Here is a 23231-nt window from a genome sequence, read left to right as displayed (position 1 = left end):
AGATCCAGGTCAGGACTTGGACTAGACCACTTAAAAGTTTTCATTTTATTTTTCTTAAGCTATTCAGTGGTGGATTGGCTGGTGTGTTTTGGATCATTGTCCTGCTGCAGAACCCAAGTGTGCTTCAGCTTGAGGTGATTCTCCTTCAGGAGGTTTTAGTAGAGGGCAGAATTCATGGTTCCATTTACCACAGCAAGTCTTCAAGGTCATGAGGCAACCAAATAGCCCCAGATTAACATCAGATTAACACCACTGTATTTTACTATTTGTATAATGGTCCTTTCTCTGAAATGCTATGTTAGCCAGACGTAAATGGGCACACACCTTGCAAAAAGTTCAACCTTTGTCTTGTCAGTCCACAGAGTATTTTCCCAAAAGTCTTGGGGATCATCAAGATGTTTTCTGTCAAAACTGAGACAAGCCTTCGAGATGCATTGGCTTGCATCTTTGAACTCTGCTATGCAGGCCTTTTTTGCTCAGTCTCTTCCCTATGGTCGAATCATGAACACTGAACTTAGCTGAGGCAAGTGAGGCCTGCAGTTCTTTGGATGTTGTTCTGGGGTTTTGTGTGACCTCTTGGACAAGTTGTTACTGCACTCTTGGGGTAAATTTGGTTGGCTGGCCACTCCTGGGAAGGTTCACCACTGTTCCATGTTATTGTCATATGTAAAAAAAAAAAGGCTCTCGCTGTAGTTCACTGGAGTCCCACAGCTTTAGAGATGGCCTTTCCAGACTGACATGAGACACTTTTTCACACAGGGCCATATAGATTTTGATAGAGGAATTTCATAGCATTTCAAACAAACATTCACATCCTCAAGATTAACTGTAATGATTTTTACAGGTGAGTTGGCCACTTAACTCATCTTTCCTTAGTTTGGTAATTGGTTGCAACAGTCTTAGCTTTTGAAGGAAACACTAAACACATTGACTTCTATTGAAATCATGCTGTAGTGAAGAAGATATGAATTCAATAAAATTAAAGGTCTTCATTTTATTAAGACCATACATTTTTTGTACATTTGTTTACTGAGGTAGTATAAGGTGGAACTAGTGAAGTAAACTCCTAATGGGTATTACAAAGATTGCAGATTATTACATTTATTTTCTGATCTGAAGGTTATGTAAATGCCACTACATGTGCCATGTATATCTAGTATAAGAAGCTAATAAGCTAAATTATAGAGCTGATATGCTAAAGTAATATAATTAAATGGGTACTGGCTGTTCACTCTTGTTTATGAGAGAAGAGAGCGGAAGATCAACAGATGGATTGATGCTGTGGCTGTACTGATGCGGATGCACTACTAGTCTGTCATGGTGAAAAGAGAGCTGAGTGTAAAACTAAAGCTCTTGATTTACCGGTCAATGTTTGTTCCAGCCCTCACCTTTTAGGTGGCTGGCCTCTTCCTTACACATGGGGTGAGGAGTTTTGCCATCTGGGAGGGGCTCAGAGTAGAGCCGCTACTCCTCCACATCGAAAGGAGCCAGTTGAGGTGGTCCGGCCATGACATGGATGCTTTCTCCTGGCTGGGGTATTCCAGGCATGTCCCACCGGGAGAAGCTCCTGCGGCTGACCCAGGATATGCTGGAGAGATTATATCTGGAAGAGTTCAAGTACCTCAGGGTCTTGTTCGCGAGTGATGGGAGAAGGGAGCCGGAGATCGACAGACGGATTGGTGCGGCGGCTGCAGTGATGCAGACGCTGCACCGGTCCGTCGTGGTGAAGAGGGAGCTGAGTGTAAAAGCGAAGCTCTCAATTTACCGGTCGATCTACGTCCCTACCCTCACCTATGGCCACGAGCTGTGGGTAGTGACCGAAAGAACGAGATCGCGGATACAAGCGGCGGAAATGAGCTTCCTCCGAAGGGTGGCTGGCCTCTCCCTTAGAGATAGGGTGAGAAGTTCGGCCATCCGGGAGGGGCTCAGAGTAGAGCCGCTGCTCCTCCACATTGAAAGGAGCCAGCTGAGGTGGTTCGGGCATCTGACAAGGATGCCTCCTGGGGTTGGTGTTTCGGGCATGTCCCACCAGGAGGAGGCCCCGGGGCAGACCCAGGACACACTGGAGAGATTATATCTCTTGGCTGGCCTGGGAACGCCTTGGTGTTCTCCCGGATAAGCTGGAGGAGGTGGCTGGGGAGAGGGAGGTCTGGGCTTTTCTGCTTAGGCTGCTGCCCCCGTGACCGGGTCCCAAATAAAGCGGAAGAAGATGGATGGATTATGTCTCTTGGCTGGTCTGGGAATACCTCAGTGTTCCCCCGGATAAGCTAGAGAAAGTGGCTTCAAATAAGTGGAAGAAAGTGGATTGATGGATGGTAATGGTTGATACTGTGGAGTCTACATGTGTACAGCGTCAAGTGATAGAAAGTGTCACGGTTAACTTGGTAATGTAAGATTATGCCGTGTTGTTGGCTTGTGGGGCTAACATGCTAAAGTAAAATAAATAAGATGATAATGGATAATATTATGGAGCAAACATGCTAACAAAACATATTTAACTTGGTCACTTTTTTACATTATATATATAGGTATGCATATACAGCACACTAATGCATGCTAATGTTAACATTCAGCTTTAATCTGTTTGGAGACTGAATTCAAGAGTGCTATAAAAATCTGAACATCACAGCCTCACATCAAACCACCAATTCAGCAACATGGTTATTTTCAGTTTTACATGTGAGGACTCACATTACCTGTACTCCACAGTTTGTGCGACTGTCAACACCATCACCTCTGTTCACTTCTTTGCTGTGAAGTGTTGATAAGTCAACCTGAGAGAATACTGCATCTCTGTCTACAACAGGCTTGTTTTTATTAATGAACCAGTGTAAGCCCCCTACCAGGTCACAGTTTGGCATGCAAGAAGTGTTCTCCAGGGTGCTGCTTTGTGTGTTTAAATCGCAAAGTTTCTTTTTATCACCGTAGTCAGTGGCACGAAACACTCTCATCCCATGTATAATAGAAGCTGGACACTTTGTAAGAAATTCACCTTTAAACCAAAGCAGAGAAAAAACACTTCAGACATAGCTGAACTGTGAAGTCCACAGGCAGTGATCACATCATGTGTGACTAGATATGAATATTTATTCAATGCCGGAGGTAAACGGGGTGAAACCGCAGCTACACTGCAGCCTAACCTTGCATCAATAGAGCACAGGCCCATTCTATGCCTGAGAATTGTTGGAAAATTGAATGCTGAATAGAAATGTTCCTTATTGCACACAATCCGATGAAAGAGAACGTCTGCCTCCAATCCAAATTCACAAAACCCTTTGATGTTTGTTGAAATAATTTTATGCCTACTTCTCATTTTTTATTTTATGCTTGCTCTTGAATTTTGATTGTGACTACAGGCACTTTTCAATTGATATGCATTACGAACTTTGCAATAATTGAAAGGGCCTTGTTGAGGAACAAACATGTCATTTATCCCCGAAATTAATTTCACAACTTATTGTGTAACCACACACCTTTGGTGACTTTGGAAAGGGTTGGTGACAGATGCTTATTGTCTTCAAAAATTGTACTTTCAAATTCATGAGAGAATTTTTTTTGCTGGGTTGAAATTAAATATCTTGTTGGTGTTTTTCTGGGGTTTTTTCCCCAGTGTTCTTGTCTGCTCTTGTATGTACATTCACGCCTCAGCAGCCTTGGTATAGCATGTGTTTGTGCACAAGTTATGTTTCAGTGTGTGTATATTTATGGATGCACCATTGCCTGCTCAAATTTACCATTTGGTGGCTTGTTCCTTTGAGGGATGGCAAAACTTGAGAGGCTGCGTAAAATACTGTGTGGTAATTGGAATTGCTTTATCTTCAGTCTCATCAATTAATGTGCAATTTTCCATTTAATCACTAACACGCTCGCTTCATTTGCAATTAAAATGAGGACTGATAACAGAGAAGATGCCTTTCAGCTGATACCAGTTGGAATGAGAACAGAAACCAGAAGACACAATCGGTACACAACACGACTCACTGAGACATGCGCATGGCACACAAACAAGTGTGAACGCACGCAGAGCAAACAGTCCTGCTTATATATGGGTGCACTGAATACATACACACTGAAACAGAATGACACAATAAAACATGCAGATTTACAGCTGAAACCCCAAATTAGAAACCAAATCACCATTTGAAATCAAAATGCTGGCAGCGGTGGTGGATAGGGGTGCCACTCAAACAGAGAAAGGTCTACTATGGTTGTCTTTTCTCTGACTTTCCCATTCAGAGACATTGTCAGGGTCTGAGTCTCAGTGGGTGATGAGCTGACTGGCAGTGAAATGTCTGTCATGTAATATCCCAGAGTAGAGAGGAGAAAAAAGTTGCTCTTGCTGCTTCCCGTCTTTCTCCTGAAGATACTGAAGTCTACCCAAAAGGAGCCTTTTTGTTCACTCAGCTCAACACACAGGAGGCCATAGGAGGAGATTTTATAGTGCTGGAAGGAGGAATGCCGCATAATACTCAAACATAATCTCATTAATGTTTCTGTAATAGTCCAACTTGTTGTGTCTTATATACTTATTCATTACATATTTTTGCAGTTTTTCTTTTGTAGTCTGTCCAAGATCCTCGTTTATACTATCATGTAAACAGTGTTATATGATTATTATAGTCTGTAACTTCACTGTCAAATACTGCAAATCCTTGGCTTTAACAGTCTGGTTGATTTGCTCCATTTTCCTGAGGCGGTATCTCCTGAGCAGATGTTGCAAGCGCTACAGAGATTTTGGTCAGATGTTCCAGTTTCATTTCACTAGCTGGTAATCAAGTGCTTTTCCTCCAGGTCAATACCATTCAGTCCAAGTGCACCAGTCCATTGTAACTGCTGCCTGTCTTTCACAACCACGCAAGGCTTTATGTGGCATTAGAGTGCATTTTTCCAATAACTCTCCCAGCTCAGGGTACCGAGCAAACGGATTGTTTAAAGTGACAGATTGAAACATCCCATGTGTCTGATCTCACATGATTTGTGAGATCAGAGTTTAAAGCCTGCCTTTTTTTAAAAGTTGAAATCTCACAAAAGGTTTAATAAAGTTTAACCACACCTTTATCTAAAACACATTTTCTGCCATCAGCTCACATTAACAAGGCGTTTTCATGCAGTATACACATAGGTTAAATGTAACTTAAGGAAAGAGATCCAGCTGTGCTGTGTGTGTGTATGTGTGTCTCTGCAAACCAATTAGCTTCCTTCAGTGGGGGTGGGGGCAATGGTTACAACAGAGTTCCACAGGGTACGGCCCTCAGCCCTGTGGGGTCTTGGCCAATAGCAATTAGCCTACCAACAAGAGCCCTAATTAGCCCTCTTGATTGGCTTAGTTACAGCACAGCAACAACATCAGCAGCCAAAACATAGAGACGACCAAGGTGACTCCGCCACAATGCATGTAAAGCCATCTGTAATTAGCAAACAAGCATAGCTCTCTGTAAATGGTAAACAAGTAGTGGGCTTTATTTGTGGTATCCTTATGAACCTGCTGCTATGTAAGGTATTTCATTAAAAGGGCTGCACACACTTAATCAGGTTGTTTTCTTTTTACTTGTCAGCATTGTTAGATCACTCAGTGTTAATACTGACTGTTCTGTGAGCTCTATGCAACACATGCAGAAGTAGACTGAAGAGAAATATAGCAAAGAAATAAATTAGTAAGTGCAGAAGGGATAGAAGTGTGAGATGATGTGTTTGAGAAACCCATCTCATATGATTTAATCATAGCAGCACCTGGTGGTGGCTGCTGTCATAGAATTTGCAATCACTGCTTGCTTGCACTGGATTTATGATTTTTTCTTTCTTGTCTGTTTCTTTACCAGTCTCAATGTGAAACTATCCCATGATGCAACATGTGTCCCCAGCATCTGCAGTGACAATGATGGCCACCCAGAGCGCTCCTCCGCCATCGTACCAGGAGAGCCAACAGGTTAGAGCGCCAACTTAAAGACTTGTCATATGGTACAAACCTCTGTACAGTAACCCCTGTGTCTAATGTGAACACACAGCTTGGCTTATGGAGGTTTTCTGTGTTATCTGAGCTCTTACTTAACTGGGGATGTGCCAACAAGCATAAATCCGGATGTGATGAGAAGGATTGAAGGTTAAAGATTTGAAAAATAATCATTTTGAATTTTTACCTAAACTGAAACTTTTACTGTTTTATAGTTGAATTTCTAAGATGATTTGTAGTACACATTTAAGAGCAGCCTCTCATGATTCATACATAGTGTCATTTTAAACAACTTCTGGAGTTAAAGAAAAAAAAATGAAAGTAACGTTTAACCTTTGGGGTTTTGTTGACAGGGGATTTATGCCCTTGTTTTTTATCTAGGTATCTTTTCTCAGTATGCATTAGGCTGTTCTTTTCAACAGGAGCTGAGGTTTTGAATTTGTTTTGATTTTTGTGAGAACACAGAAATTAACTAAATGAAAATGACATAAAATGTTTTGCTAAATTACAAATCATTTCATATTCTATGACATATAATCTAAACCGTATACTCAATGATATCATGACCTGCCTTTGGTCCTGTCTACTCACCCGTTAGCCCAATCAGTTCCAACCTACTAAGGCCACACTTGCTATCTGGCCTCCAGGTGTTAGCCACCTGGAGGCCAGGTGTTAGCCTAAAACATATAAAGTGGAACTAGTGTGGAGCTGGCTTGTTGTGTTGTGGGCTGATAGTTTGGTAAACTCACAAGCCATGCATCAGCAGATGTACTGATGTTCTTTACAAGGATATGTTCTAAACAGACTTGTATAGAATTTTGGATGGGTGATCCTTTGTGAGAACTACAGTACAGCACCATTCATAGATGTAAAACAAATGTGTAGCTATTTGTAGTGAACCAGCCTCTAAATCTACTATTCAAAATCATATCTGTTTGTAACTTTTCCTTAAGTTTATGAGAATTATTAAGGGTGAACATGAAAAAAGATGCTGTCATAAAAGATGATAAAGCACATAAAGAGAATCCCTGGCTGAACATTAGCTTTAAATAATAACTTACAGATACAGTGATACCTGTGTAAAAATACACAGCTTATACCGAGTGATCACCAGAAAGGATAATACATAATAGTACAGAAATATTAGAATAGAGAATATTTTGTTCAGCGCCACAGACATCCTGTGATGGTGGAATAGAGTAGGTTCATCTGACCATCTAACCCTGCTTGTTGTTCATAGCACCTCTGTCTGCTCTCGCCAGAGGATTAGTGCCAGGGGAGAGCTCCCGAGCTGCAGCCTGTGTGCTCGGTAAATGCAAATTAGAGCTAGTTAAGTGTGAAGAACCTAATTTATTTCCCATTTGGTGCTGGGATTAAGACTTGAAGCTTCCTTCCACCCCACCCTGCTGAAAAAAAACAGAAGGGGGATGGGGTTTTTTTTACATTCATATCCTCATAAAAAACGAATGAGAGAGAAAAGTGGAATGAAGGAAGAAGATAATCAAGGAGACGAGTGGTCATGTTTGTAAAACATGTTAGCCCTCTTTCTCACCCACAATACAAATACCTTCAAAAGAAGCAAAAACATCCTATGAGACTTGTGCATCTTATAAGACATATATAAAATCTAAACATTTACTGACAGAGGCAGTCAAAATCTTTTGTACTCCTTTTCTATATTCTGATTAATTCACTGTTCAGTTTCTTGTTCCAAACTGGATATTTATCATTTAACAGCAGTCTATAAGATCTGTAAGTGTCTTGTTCAATTACTCAACCTGTCCTAACTCACTCATTCACTCACAATTCATTTGCTTAACAGCATCATCAGGCCATTGACCTGTCGAGCCATAATGATTCATGCCAGCGACATCCTCATTTGGCGTCTGACAGAATTCAGTGCATGTTGTGGCCTTACTTGCTTCGAAAAGCAATTACAAGAATTACTTTTAAAAAATGACTTTTATATATATCTGAGGGGCTGTCATCACCCTGCCAGGTGGGTGGGTTGGCAGTCAACATGGACACCCAAGTTTGTGAGTGTGATAACCTAGGATTTCCAAATTGATACCAAAGGGCCACATACTAAAAACAAACAAGTTCAAATCTCAGTGACTTAAACCTCAAGGTTAGAGGTCAGAGGTCAAGTTTTCTGAAAATCGTCGTCTCAAGTTATCGGAATGAAACTGCGATAACTTGAGACGTAGGATGTAGGATTTTGAAAGTACTTAATTAGTGGTAATTACTAAATATGAGCATGTCAGCATGCTTTAAATGAATGATAATCATTAAATCTTAGCACTGCCGTGTTAGGAGTATTACTGTGAGCGTATTAGCATCCTAAATCACCGTATATATGCAACATCACAGATGATACTAAAACAAAAGCAATATTCAAAGTCATAATTGCCAATGTAAGAAAAAAAGAACATAAATTTATCATTAAGTCATTTTGTGATTATTTTAAATATCACCAGATGACGGGCACGACTCAACAGAACACCAAGACCCCACAGGTCCACATCCCAGCAGCCTCCGCAGCACCAAATAGCTCTGTCAGTGTGACCCTTGACCCCCAGGCCCAGCTTGAATCTGACAAGAGGGCTGTTTACAGGTTGGTTACATTTTTCATGAGACATCTCTTACTGTAAGGGCTATAAGCCAGTCTGAAAACATAAATATGTAAAGATGACCAGGGACAAGAAGCAGAGAAAGACCATGTTGTTTATCAGTGGTTTTTTGTTTTGATTATTTAGTCATGTGTTTGTGTCATGAAGTTTGGCAGTGTGCACCCTTCTGCTTCTGAATTACATTTCAATTGTTCCCCTTTGAAGAAATGTTTCATTTCATGCTGACTTTAAGAGACTGTAGTAAATTAACTTGATGTGTTACTCACCGATGAAGGACACAGGCACTAGTGTTGTTTTTAATGCATTCTCTCAAACTAGCCATGACATAAAAGCTTTTGGAATTATACTTGAAGGGGCTTTCTTCAGATTTCATTTATAAACCAGAGAGCACCTTTGTTCCTTGACTCCTCATAGGCAGTTCAGTTTTCTCTGCTTTGAACTGTGTAAATGTTACAAGACTTTAAAAAAAAGTATCTCATAGTGCAGCAGTTGTCTGTATAATGAGGTGGGCTCTAAATTGTTATAATTATCACTCATTATAAACTCACTGTTTTGAATTACGAACAGCCAACAAAAATAAAGCAGACCAGAAGAGGACAAAAAAGAAATTTAAATCATTTGTTTATTTGCTGTTGAAAGTGATATTTGAAATTTTATTGGCCATTTGTTTTGTGTGAGGTTTTAGCTTGACTCCAGATCAACATTGTAAAACATAATTTATTTCTCTTTCACGCCAACAGCCATTTTCAAAGGTAAGCATCACTCTTCAGATGAAAGAGAGCTTCTTTTGGAATCACACTTGTGAATAGATGTTCATTTAAGTAGAAACACATGAACCATACTAATAGAGATAATAGAGATGTTTGTGAAAATGGATTTCATCATGTGTCACAATTACTCGTAATACTTATTTTACAGGCTTTTACTTTATGTTCTGGCCAATGTCTGTGTAAAGTGCAGCAATATTACAAAAGAAAAAGGTTATACTGTTTACAGGAAATAAAGAAAGTAGTTACCACAGTTACGCTGCTGCTTAGGTTATGTTTTTATATTAGCTGCCTGGCACTGGTAGATATATTAAGTTGACATTTATGCTGTGTAGTGAATTGCTTTTTTACATTTTCAGATTGTGTGGAAGTTCTGTATTCAAATTATTCAAAATTCAAATTAATCATATGATCAGCAAATAAATCTCAAGTCACACTTTCAGCACCATTTGACTAATCTTTTATTTAAAAGTCTACATCTCTCTCTCTCTCTCTCTCTCTCTCTCTCTCTCTCTCTCTCTCTCTCTCTCTCTCTCTCTCTATATATATATATATATATATATATATATATATATATATATATATATATATATATTGATTTGATTTTGAATAGAATATTGATATATATATATATATGTTTGTAAGAAAATTACTGCTTGGGGAAAACCCAGAATGCCAGCAAAAAAAAAAAAAATGCCAGCAAAAAAAAAGATACAAATTACACCTCCCTCTTCTCTCAGCTCATCACTAGAATATTGATAAACCCTTATAATGAGTTTATATTATCTATTTATGAAGTAAATTATTCAAAATATACAGGCATTTTTAATCAAGCTGGCTGATCTCCTGGTGTTGCCAGACTATCAGCAACTAACTTGATTTGTTGAGTGAAGGCTGCCCAGCACTGTATGGTATTAGGGTCCCACCTGAGTGTATCTGCCACTGCTGGAGATGTGAGTCCCCCCCCCATGTGCAGACCTGAGGCAAGCCACTGTAAAGTCCTTGGTTGATCCACTGAGATACAAGGCTGTCTTTGATGTGAGGCACCATGTTTGGAGCAGCTCCGGGTGTATTTGTGGTGGTGGAATCAGCCCCTCTTTCATTTCCTCTGGGGAGTTTTGGATCTTGGTTTCCTCCTTTAACAGTTCTCAACCACATATACAATACGAATTACTAATTCTAGCTGTGACATATAGAACATTTGAAATTATTAAAATGCGATCTCAGTTATAAAACCTGTTTGTTGACTACTTGCTTTTATTATTAAGCTAAAAGCTACAGCTGACAAGAATAGACTTGCATTATATGAACTGACTGTCCTAAACTGGCACTTTAATCATATAAAGACAAAATATGTGCATCCCATTTGAATTGCACCCCTGCATTGACTATAATTTCCAGTCCATCAGGTTAGATTAGATTAGAATCAGGTATTCCAGAGTATAGGTAGCAGTGATTAAAACCAAACAGACAGTGATGGGAAGAACCTGTATTGTTTAGCTCTGATATTTGCATCTGCTCTTCTCTCTGCAGTTTTGACTCTGCTTGCACAAAGGAAGTAATCCTTACAATCCTTATAAAGTAATCTTTTACACTTGTTTCTGGGCAAGAATATTCCAGATTTGATTTGATTTTTTCACAAACACAGTATAGCTAATAAGTTGCGAACAAAAACACTAGCAGTCTGTTAATACTTTACATGTATACTGAAATTAAACACTCTCATAAACTTTAGTGGCACTTATTAATAATAAATAGCTAGATGGTCTTGTAGTTCCCCAAATGAAAGTGAAAGTTCAGAGAGTGGAACTTCTTTAGTAGTGCTCAGTAAATATTTAGTCATTTTACTCTGTTAGGAGTCTTCCTAGGGGTGGGATGGGTCAGTAGGTTTGAGGGTTTGCTCCATGATCACAAGGTCGGGGGTTTGAATCCACCGAACAGTTATCCTGAGGTACCCTTAAGGAAGGAGGTACCCTTTTATACACACTGCTCCCCGGGTGCTGGATTAGTAGATCCCTATTGCTTCACTGAGTGAATGGGATACATGCAGAGGCCTATAAGGGGATTAAAATTTAAAAAATGATCATTAAATTGAGAAAAGTTTTCCATTTGAGATATCTCCTTTCCAACTATGAACCTTCACAGAATGGCAGGGTCTGTGAAACGTAGTGTTACAGACAAACATAGCTGTAGATGATCAGTGTCTTTATGTGATAAAAAAGCAGTGGGCTAAAGGGTAAATTGAGATGAGAGTAAATGGTGCTACGGAGAATATAATGTCGAATGAGTCAGTTAATATGTATAATGGCCCGTCATTAAAATGCAGTAATTAGCTTTTAGAGGCAGCCCTAAGAATTCACCAGCATGTGCTGTTTAAAATCTCCTATTGAAATAGTTGTGTTTAAGCACTCAAAGAAGTGCTGAGCAGATTAGAATTTTTGGCATGACTGTTGCCCTTGTGAGGAACTAATGACTAAACGCACCTTGTTATAAACACAATTAAATTTGACTTCACTTCCGTCTCCCACAGTGAGTGAAATTATGCAAAAAGACACAAATAGCACTTTGTTTTTATGCTTCTGTGCTGTGCTCATATGGGGGCTGTAGACTTTGAAAGGAGAAGAGCAGTGAGAATCAGCATCTCTGCCATTTTTCTTTAATTATTTTGCTCAGGAAGCCTGTGCAGGCTTTAATGTTTCTTTTCACTAATTGCTGGAATGCCAATTTTATGAGGAGATGTGTGCTTTTCTCTCTCCGTCTCTCTGTCTCTCTGCCTACTTTGTTATTAGCAGCAGAGTAAATGTGTGATAGGGTAATTAGCCTAATGAGTTGTGGCATTTACTATAAAGATCCTTCTGGATTCTCTGCATCTTATTAAAAAGCGGGTGAGTCTTTTGTTTTTTAGGTTGCGAATGTAGAATTTGCGGCTGAGATGGAAACACGGGCTTAATTGAAAGAGACATCATAATAGTCGTTTCTGTTTTCAACAGAAATGTCCTTGTAATTCTCAGAACCAGCCCGGGTAGAAGAGATGTGTTTACCAATGCGCTCTTTTAAGGTGACACTTTTATGCTTGACTTAACAGCTCACTTACTTTACATGAAGAGAACTTGGAGTAGAGAATCAATGATAAACAACAGGGTGAATGTGCTTTTCAAAAGTTCTCACAGGCTGTATCATACATCTGCTGTATACATTAAATGGAAGCATATGCTACATTTAGTTACTTACACGTTATTTCATAAATCTCTAAAATCAAATAAACACATTTTTGTCTTACGAGAAGTAGTCATTGTCATTTTATAAGTTTCAAAAAATCTGAGAAAAATAGAAATAAAATTCGATTCCTTCTTGTCTTTGACAGCCGTACAAATGCAGAACTGTATGTGGTGCACATTACCACTGACATGCCTCCATAGTGGATCTTTGCTGAAAGCCCTTCTCATGCTGGTCCTGGCCCCTGTATTTTGAATTGATGGGGTTTCTTTGTGTTTCTGGAAAGGTTAGCAGTTAGCCATGCTGCTAGTTCCTTAATTCACAAAGCTAAAGCGAGTTATTCAGCCTCTATTTGCAGTTGTTGTTGACAACATTACAACATGACAATATACACAGGAGGAGATTACTTTTAATTTGATACATCCTAGGATTGACACATTTTGTTATAGCCTCCATGTTTGTGTGAGTCTCTAATGCACCATAAAGTCTATTTATCCTCACTGCCACAATGCATCAATGCGTTCTCCACCACTGTGCTGCTATTCCAGCAACCCAAAGTCTCTCACCATTTGATGGGCTTAAAACAGGCCGTGCTTTTTTCCATTTACCGGGTCAGCATGTGTTGGTGTTCAGCTGCTTCTGAATGCAAGAAACTGTGTCAAAGCTCAAGTGGCTTTATTGGCTGTTTCTTTAAGATACTCATTTTTATGAGTATCCTTCCGCTTGACTTTAGTTGAGAATGAAAGTCCAAATTTTACCTTTTTTTAATTTCTTACTTGGACAACTTAGCGATCCATGTTATCTTTTGTTAGCACGAGTGGCCTACAGCAAACACAGAATAGGACATAATTTACACTTCACAGCTGCTAACCCACACTCTGTGCAAAGACAACATTCATTCAGTCAGCCTCAATTTTTATCTTTATTTCTTTATTGAAAATAACAGTACCTTTTTACAGAATGTAGGCGAAGTCACGTATTTTGTCAGCTTTTTTAAAAAGCGCGCATATATATATATATATATATGTATATATGTATGTGTGTGTGTGCGTGTGTGTGTGTATTGCCAAAAGCGCAAGTAAAGAACATCTGCCAATGCAGGATAATCAGAAAGGATGTACATACACACAGGGATACAAAGTGAAATGAAAGGTAGACTGTTTAAATACAGATGACATATTGGTTGAAGGGTTTCAAGACCAGACATAAGAATAAAAGGCAATATTGAGAAGTACAGAAAAGGAGACTGGATTTTTTCAGATAATGCCGCAGGTTCTTTGTGTGTATGTGTGTGAATGTGTGACACACTCCTTTCTCTAACACAGGGTGTGCTTCAGACATGTAGCCTGGGGAAATGGGGCCTTGTTGGGAGCACACACAGCAGGGCTCACCACAAACTGGCTTCTAATATACAGGGGTACAGCAGGCCTGATTAGACTGGCAAACAGTGGGGAGCAGAGAGAGAGAGGAGGACCTCTGTCTCTTCCTCTCTCTCTCCAACTCACACGCATCCCCACGCAAAAACACACAGCGGTACCTTCAAACCCCACCCCGTCGTCTTTCTGTACCCACTTGGTGGCCTAACAGATTATTGCAAATGCAGGTAAACATGACTCGTTCCTTAGATGACTACGCTGCTTTGATTTGTGCTTGTTTTCATGCGCTGCTCTTCATCTGCAGGTTTAATGTTTTTGATAGGCTGTAGACAACTTGGTAGATTTAAGTGCTAAAACTCAAATGTAAAGAATATTTTCAACTGGGATTGACATTTCTTTTATTTTCCTTGAAAGACAGTGAACCTCTCACCACATTTCCATTCAGTAGCTCTCCTGGAGCTTCCAGTTATATAACACAGTCTTCCTCGGCAGATGGATTTGTACTTAAACATGTGATGGAATAGTGGATGTTCAAAAGTCCTCTTCTGAGTACCTCACTTTCCCTGTTTCTGTTTACCAGTTTCAAATCTGGATAGAGTGTACATGTCCAGACATTTATGATCTTTTTGTATAAAATGACTTTTTGAACATACTGAAAATGCATCCTTTGGTCAGATGAGGTAAAAGTATATATCTTGGCAGTAGCGACACTGCTTATGTTTGGAGAAAGAAAGAGGTCTACAAGCCAAAGAACACTTTCTCCACCGTTAAACATGGTGGTGGAAGGATTATGCTGTGGAATGCTTCACTGCATCTAGAACTGGGAATTTTGACAATTCTTCCAGATGTTTGTAATGTCAGATGCTGATGTTGGACCAGAAGGCCTGGTTTGCAGTCTCTGCTATGAATCATCCCAAAGGTGTTCTATCGGGTTGCACTAGCCTGCACTCATGATGGAACAGAAAGGGACAACACCAAACTGTTCTCACAAAGTTGGAAGCATGAAATTATCCAGAATATGCTGAAGCAGTAAGAGTTCCTTTCATTGGAACTAAGAGGCCAAACCCAACATCTGAAAACAACCCCACACCATAATCCCCCCTCCACCAAACTTTACACTTTACACAGTACTTGTCACAATGCAGACAAGTACCGTTCTCCTGGCAACTGCCACACATCTCCACTTCTATTGAGTCCAATGGTGGCCAATGGTGATTACAGCACTGCATCTGCCGAATTATATCGTGCTTGCAGATGTAAGGCTTGAGCTGCTCAATCATGGAAACCCATTCCATGAAGTTCTCTACACACTGTTGTTGAGCTAATTTCTAGGGACCATGGAATTTGGATGTCTGTAGTGATTGACTCAGCAGAAAGTTGGTGACCTCTGAGTACTACCACTCTATTATTTTAGGAGGGCTATCACTTTGTGGCTGAGTTGCTGTCATTCCCATTGAAAGTTGTCCGTGGAATATTTAGTAGCAAGGAAATATCACAAAGTGGCTATCATGGTACCATGCTCCTGAAATTTACCCATTCTTTTACAAATACTTGAAGAAGCAGTCTACATACTTAGGTGCTTGATTTTATATTTATGTAGGCATGGAAGTGATTAAAACACCTGACTTCAATGATTTGAATAGGTGAGTGAATACTTTTAACAATATAGTGAATAATAATAATTCTGCTTTATTTATATATGACCAAATATAGCACTAGCAAGGAATAAGTAAAGGATTGTATTATGAATAGTAGATTGATGTTGTGATAACACAGTTACAATATCACATACCATACCTGTGGTAGACAGTTGAAGCAATGAAAAAAAGTTAAAAGTAGAGATCAAATGGTTGATGTAAAAGTAATTAAATGTAATGAAGGGATTTTCCAAATAGTTAGCTAAGGTTAAATATTTAATTAGAAAAAAGTTGCAATAGTTGTCATTAAAATGTTGAAATCATAAGCTTAATTCATAGAATAACTGCTGAAAACACAGTGCAAAAGTGTAATGAAAAACTATTTAATACAGTTAGATAAATGCCTGCCAGGTGGGCGTGTCCACTACATTGTCCCAGTAGATCTGACATCATGTGAAAACTGTGGTTTAAAACAATATATATCAACAAGGTCATTTTTTCTGTTAAAAACTAGGACTAGTATTACACATTTTATAATTGGTTAAAATAATCATAATTTAAACATAGGTTGTGATGATTAAGGGGTTCAGGGCTATGGATATGTGGGAAAATACAACAACAACAACAACAACAGAAAACCCCAAAGAAATAATAATAAATGTAAAAAAAAAAAAGTACCACATACTGTATGTGTTTTTCACTTTAAGACAAGACATTTTTTGTGCTTTTTGAAAGTGCTCTACCTTTTGTTGTGTTCTGTTATCTGATCAAAAATGTACTGGCACCTTATTCCCTTGCTTAGATCCACAGGTCATAAAGCAGATTCCACTAAAGCTGCCACGTGCCTCACCTTCATGTTTAAGTCATCATGCTCTCCGCTCGCCTCTGATTCTCCATTTTGGGCTTTTCGTTGGTGATCCAGCATGGTGCAGTGCAGGAAAAAGTGTGTGTGTCTGTGTGTGTGTGTGTGTGTGTGTGTGTGTGTGTGTGTGTGTGTGTGTGTGTGTGTGTGTGTGTTGGGGTGAGGTGGGGGGTTGGTGATGACTCCACTCACTGGCCGTCCTGTAAATCGCTCTTTTATGGCCCTCATAATGATCCCCCAGCCAGCAATCTCGATTCCGTCGCACTGCAGATAGGAACCGCTGCTTCTGGCAGTCAACATGAGGGTGCTCAAGATGGCTGGAGGAGGTAGCGGGAGACTGGAAAGCACACACTGTGTGACTACACACTGGCACACACATACATATGTTCACATTCATAAAAATGCATGCCTTTTCACACCCCATCTACCTTAATCCCAACTTCCTGTGTAAAGGTCATAGAAAGTGCCGAAGGATGGTGTTTTGACCTCACTCAAAGTTGGTGAGCTCCAACAGCGTGCAATTGTGTAACATCATCAGAGACAGACTTCCTCATGCAGACCAATAGTGCCTTGATAGTTTTAGGCTTTTACATGATTTTGGAATATACCAACATTGAACTGCTGACAGCAACGGTTAGCTTAGAATTTCCAAAAGTAATCTCAAAACCCATAATTACTTTGTCATATCCACTGAACTTGATTTTACACAAGAGAACGCACAGATGTAGTTTGCTTTAACAAAAGACTTTATATGATCTGTTTTGCCAAAAACACTGCAAAATGTTAGACTGAAATTTCTAACATTTGATTTCTACAAAAGTGTTTATTTAAACAATATGAAATGTAGTTTAAAGCCAAGAAGCCAGGCAAAGAAAATATACGAAAAATTAAATGCAAATGAAATATAATGAATGCAAATGGATGGGTTTTACAAAGCTGTTGTTGTCTAGATATAGATCTCACCATATACATAAACAATTTGTTTCTAGATTTCATTATCACTTTAGCTCAACAAAGTCTGTTGTATAACAGTTTAATGAACTTTACTGTTTGCGAATCCTAATTAGAGTCAGTGTCATTAAACATGACATGCAAACAGCAGGAAGAACAGATAAATGAAACGTCTCAATCTATAGCTTGCATCATCAGCTATAAAAACTGTACAGTTAAAGATGTCTCTCTGTTTTCTTTTTTAACATGCAAGTGAGCTTTTTATTACTCATTCACTACAAATGTCACTGAAAATTACAGCACATGGCATGAATAGTAAAACAAAACATGTCACATTCGGAACAACAATTCAGATGAAATGTAATTACTGTACAAGTTGGCAAGTTTGTTTTTTGTTTGTTTCACCTGTATTTATTAAAACATACCGTTTGTGCTGCCGTCTGCACTCTCATGGACATTTTCACCTTTCTGCACTCCTTCCTGACTGAAGACATGTAAATCTATTATATTCTATTATATTACTAAAAACAAAATTAACTACTATCTGACAGTGGCAAGGACATTTTCAAACCACTAATTTAAGAAAAGAAGCAATAAAACATTATGAAAACACTCTCATTGCACATAAAACTGTAGCAATGAAAAGTGCATAAAGTATCGAAAATAAAAAGAATTATTCTGCAGAAAAATATTCCCCCAAATTAACAGAGGTCTCTGAAAAAGCTCTTCATGAGGCCTTGGATATATTAAAACAAATTAATAATTTCTGTTCAACTTCCCTGTTTTATTAGTTTTATTTATCATGACATATGTTGGCCAAGGTGGTTAAGCAAGACGAAACTGATCTGTTACAATGATAAATAACTGAGTGCTTGCTCTGTTTCCACACCATTTTGTTTCCAGACCACTTTGTACACAGTACAAAGTGGTAGTACCACTTTGTGGTCTGCATTTGTACTGTTCTGCCTTGCTTGCCTGCTATCAGTTTACCAAAGAGACCAAAGGTTTATCCACAATGCTCATGCGCAAAACCACCAGAAAAAAGCTTCTGGCCTCTTAGCTTGCTCACCCCGGTCATTGTGAACAGGAGATGGAGACAGCTACTACATTCTTTTGAGTACAAAACAGCGGAGCTTTCAATAATAATAGCCAGCTGCAGTCACAAGATTACAGTAATTTTAATGATGGATGCAAACAGGTTAGGAGCTTTATGAGATGAAAGGCTGTGATACGTTTTAATGTCTGTTAAAACATTATGTCTGTTTTTAGATCTGATAAGGCAAGCATTGCCTGCTTTCCTTTTCCTGATGGAACACCGCTTATAGTTTTGGGTACTGACACTATTTTTTTTTTTAGCTCCTTACAAAAGCATAATCACATTCTAGTTGTTATTAAAGTATTCACCAATAGAAAGAGATCAAAATCAAATATTTCTCTCATGTTATCGTGTTAAGGTTATTTGAAGAAATAGCTTGATGCAAAGTGATTTAAATTTCTTGTCTTGGACATGCAAGAAATTCAGCTGTCATCTGGTTAACACTTTTAAGTGGCGTGCTCGCTTTGTTTTTAGCTTGCCTACTGTTATCACTTCTTTCAATTTGCCTGTTTATTTACCAGCCACTAAAGGTGTTGTGTACTCTCTAGCTCTTGCCACAATGCTCCTGAGGCTTTAAGCCCCGTAAGGCCAGATCTCCTTGACAGCACTGTGCTAATAGATGCAGTCAAGTATTTTTTTCTGTGTCTGATGTTTACAAATCACACGGGCACGTCTAATAAGACAAGGAAAGTATCAGTTTGCTGACACTTGTGGGCTAATATGTCATTTGCGTTATCTTTGAGTAGATATCGGAGCTTAGTAAAAATATGAGTTTAAATAAACTCAGAAAATTGTCAAAATTAATCAGATTGTGTAATAAAAATAACACTACATCTAAGACTAAATAAACCTCTCTCTCTCCCCCACCTGGATTCTTCTCCAAACCAACTCAAGCAGATACCAGACAAAAAATGCAGCATCTCTCCAGTGTGCACGTGACCGTCCTGTTTAATATTCCTGGCACGTAGGCTGAGGGAGCAGTATTAAATTGGGATCAGGGAGATTAGAGTATAATATAGTTGACTATTAAAGGCTAGAAATGAGAGCCATGGGTTAGAGCCTGAGTAGGGTCCATACCGCCACAATTCCCTACCATAATTTTAAAAGTGCTCAAAGCATTCAGTTAGAGTAGAAAAGCACTACATAAGTTCCTGTCGATTTACCGTTTATAGTCTATAGAATGAAAGTGAAAAATAATAGCAATAAATATTAAGCAAAGAACCAGCCAAGGAATTGTAAAAGTCAAATAGACAATCAGAAAAACAAGTCATATTTATTTATAAGATAGTATGAAACCAAAAGTTGTTTCATCTTCTGTGTGTGTGTGTGTGTGTGTGTGTGTGTGTGTGTAAACATTAGTAAAACTGAAGAACTTGTAATCTACACTGCGACTACTGTGTATTTGTGCACAGTATTGCACAGCACAGCTTTGTCTGTGAATGTGTTGCAGTGCTGCGTTTAAGGTTTTTCTTTTGGCAGTGTTGTATTGCTAGTGATGTATGAATGCCTCTGCCTTGCTAATGAGCAAAACAAATCCTGTTTTTCTTTGCCTTTCTGACTTTACTACTGGAACATGCTCAGCAAGGAGTAGCATCACTCCCAGATCTGTCATCCAGTTTCCAAGGCAAATGAAATGCAACAAAAGTGCAGTCTTCGAATCAGGCTGGACATTCTCATCAAAACTCGTGGGTTAGCTTGCTATCCAGTTAACTGGAACTGTAGAATCTTTATATAAAGAAGCTTTGTGTTTGACTGCATTTGTTCTCACTCACTGAACTAAAATCCTATCAACTTGGCTGTAGCTCAGGAGGTAGAGCAGGTCATCTACTGATTGGAAGGTTTGTGGTTTGATCCTGGTCTCCACGCCAAGTATACTTGGGCAAGATATTAACCCCAAGTTGCTCTCCAATGCAGCCATCAGAGTGTGAATGTTAGCTGGGAAGTACTGAAAAGCACTTAAGAAAGTGCTTTTGTGAAGGGGTGTGAATGTAGCATGTTGTATAAAGGGCTTTGAGTGCTATGGAAGAGTAGAAAAGCGATATGTAAGAATCAGTTCATTTATTGTTTGAAAGGTTCACAGTGTTCACCAGAAACAGTCACCTTGTTTTGAGATTTACAGTTACAGCCACTTAAAATAGTTGCCTCATCCCTGACAGGACCATGATGGATGCCTAGTGGAATCCTGATCGATTGCCGGCTGATAGATGACCCTCCTGTGACATGGACCATGCAACCATGAGTAGTAACGCCCCTAAGCAGCATTTAGGAATACTAGTGGTAATGTCTTGTGTATCCACCAGGGGGACCAGCCTGGAGGTGTATTCAGTTGAAGGCTTGCTCCACACTTGCACTCCAGTTACACAATAATGTGTATATATGCGTGTGTTTCTGCCAGAAATATGTGCCATTTTGTTCTAAAAACATCAGTGATCACTGTCGTTCTCTCTCGGTTTTTATTGCCACTATTAATTTTAAAGCTCATTTTTTAAAACCTTACAATGTAACTACAGCCCAGCCCATGCAGCAGTAAATTAATGACTAACCTTGTATTGTGTCTGGATTATCTCATTTGTTCTGCTGAGTGAAGTTTGGTCCATTTACAGTATCCTACCATACAATTGCATTTGTCCCTAACCATCGGGAACCCTCGCGTTTACTTTTATTGAGTGGAAAAAAGTTAGCGTTCATCCTCCAGCTTCACTATGCTAATATGTGGGGCAGCCATGCTAACTATACTGTAGGTGTATAGCTAGCCACCGTGTACCACATCATTATATACCAGCTAGCTCAACTTCAGTAACCCTACAAACGTCCCTGCTGTTTAGTTTCCTGTCATCGTTTATGTCAGAAGTGATAGCAGAGCTGTACGTTTTAATTTTTTCAGAAATCCCTCAGTCAGAACATGGTATGTTATGTTTAGGTGGAAAGTAGTGAGCTAACTTCTAACTCATAAATTTCACAAATTTTGTTTTCATGGATGCCTGGATTTTAAACTTAATTGTTACACCTGGTAGAGCAGCCACACTGATCACTTTATTAAAGATGAAAGAATTTAGACAGTTTGTAATTCTCAGTGATGCCGCAGTGTTCGTTTGACTTTCAGAGCTGAAGAGGAGTTTGGACCCAGAAATGGCTAATGACATCAGACTTACATACCTTTATCTTGGTATGTTCCACTAATCCATTCACTCAGACTTTCATGAAGAACAGTCCCATAATGTATTTTGTTGGTGAAACCGCAATCCTGAGTTCTATATTGAAAGTAAACAACAAACGACCACTAATTGACTCCAGAGGAACTCCATGTGGAGTGCCAGTTTTGTGTGATTCTCAATGGCAGATAGAAATACATTAAACATTTCCAGTATGAGGCTCCTTGGCTAAGGACACTGAATTCTAATTCTCAAGGGTTATTACTTTTCAACCAGTGATGGTTAAAAAAAAAAACATTAACAACTTCACCTTTAAGGCCGAACGGTGTGTTTGTATATTTTTTCAGATTAAAACATAAATTAAATTGATCAGAATTTGCAAATTGTATTAGAACGGAGAGAAAATATTGAATACAGTCATTTTTACAATGATAGGAAAAGAAGGGAGAAAGTATAAAAGTAAACCAAAAGAAGCTAACACGGGAAGTATGATGGACTTATACAGACAGTGAATGAGTATAATTAAGTGCTTCTGTAAGTCATAGCAGTGAACCACTTTGCATATTAGCATCTCCTAAGTCAAATGCAACAATAACTAATCCCATTACTATTGTTTTACAACTTTATCTATAACATTGCTGATGATGCTTAAAATGAAAACTTTTTGTAACTTGCATATCTGTTATAAAGTTTCCTGAGTACTTGCTTGTTGTGGTATGAATCAAGAAAATACTAAAAATAAAATATTAGATGTCTCCACCCAAATTTTGCCACTTGTCCCCAGAGGGACATCAACATTTACATCATTATGTGAAAGCTGATAGGATCTGTGATTGATATGTTTGCCTGTATGGTTTACAGTTGAATGGAATTAAAAAGTATACTGCATCAATTTTCATCATCATTGTGTCTTTATGAAACAAAACTTTATGCAATCAATATTAATTTAAAAGTTATACAGCCACATTCAGATTCTACATAAATGTGCTTAAATGTAAGAATGAAAGTTCTTCGCTCCTAAATGTGGCTTTTAGCTCCAAGCAGTATTTATTATGCATGTAGTAAATACAAGACACCATCAATCAAATCAATGCCTTTTCGTATTTTAAAACAGTAAACGCATCACCATTCCCCCAAGCCTTCACATATATGTTGTACATTTAAAACCATGGAATATGAATATAAAATATGCCATGTGTAAGCAGCTTTCAGGATTGTATAATTAGCTACACAAAATTTTTGTTATAATCCATTTGTCTTCCCAAGTACCCCTGGAATCAAAGTGGGGCGAGTGGATGTGTTCAATAATGTAACATGTACTGTATACAGCAGCACACTATAGATCCTTGTACAGTATCCAAATGTCGTTCTCTGTGAAAGACAGAATGGAACAATTTAGATAACTCTCTGAAGCCCTGTGCCGTTACTGGACCATATCCTGTCCACTATAAGTACTTCACAGAGCTACCACACTGTTAAAAGTAGGACAAGGGCATTAGGAGTCCTTGGAGTACAGCTTATATTACAATATGTTTTAAATTCTTGTCCCTATTGACAAGTCTAATGTGTGCGTATGTGGTATCGAGTGGCAAAT

The 23231-nt window shown here is 38.8% G+C and overlaps 1 protein-coding gene across 9 annotated transcripts in view; it reads left to right on the top strand.

Moving 5' to 3' along the window:
• Positions 1 to 23231, top strand: part of LOC309715795 (homeobox protein PKNOX2-like) — a 106926-nt gene that overhangs the window by 61474 nt on the left and 22221 nt on the right. For 7 of the 9 annotated variants that reach the window (XM_082549209.1, XM_082549210.1, XM_082549214.1 and 4 more), the window contains exons 2-3: positions 5820 to 5926; positions 8428 to 8564. The exons of 1 other annotated variant lie outside the window; for it this stretch is intronic. In XM_082549209.1, the coding sequence (XP_082405335.1) occupies positions 5840 to 5926; positions 8428 to 8564 (224 nt within the window). In that variant the 5' untranslated portion in view covers positions 5820 to 5839. Of the gene's footprint in view, positions 1 to 2293; positions 2316 to 5819; positions 5927 to 8427; positions 8565 to 23231 lie in introns of those variants that run through there. One more of the 9 variants, XM_082549216.1, reaches the window with a different exon arrangement.

This window comes from Aulonocara stuartgranti, assembly GCF_965226115.1.
Source record: "Aulonocara stuartgranti genome assembly, chromosome: 10".
Taxonomy (NCBI): domain Eukaryota; kingdom Metazoa; phylum Chordata; class Actinopteri; order Cichliformes; family Cichlidae; genus Aulonocara; species Aulonocara stuartgranti.
This window is presented reverse-complemented; position numbering and strand designations above follow the sequence as displayed.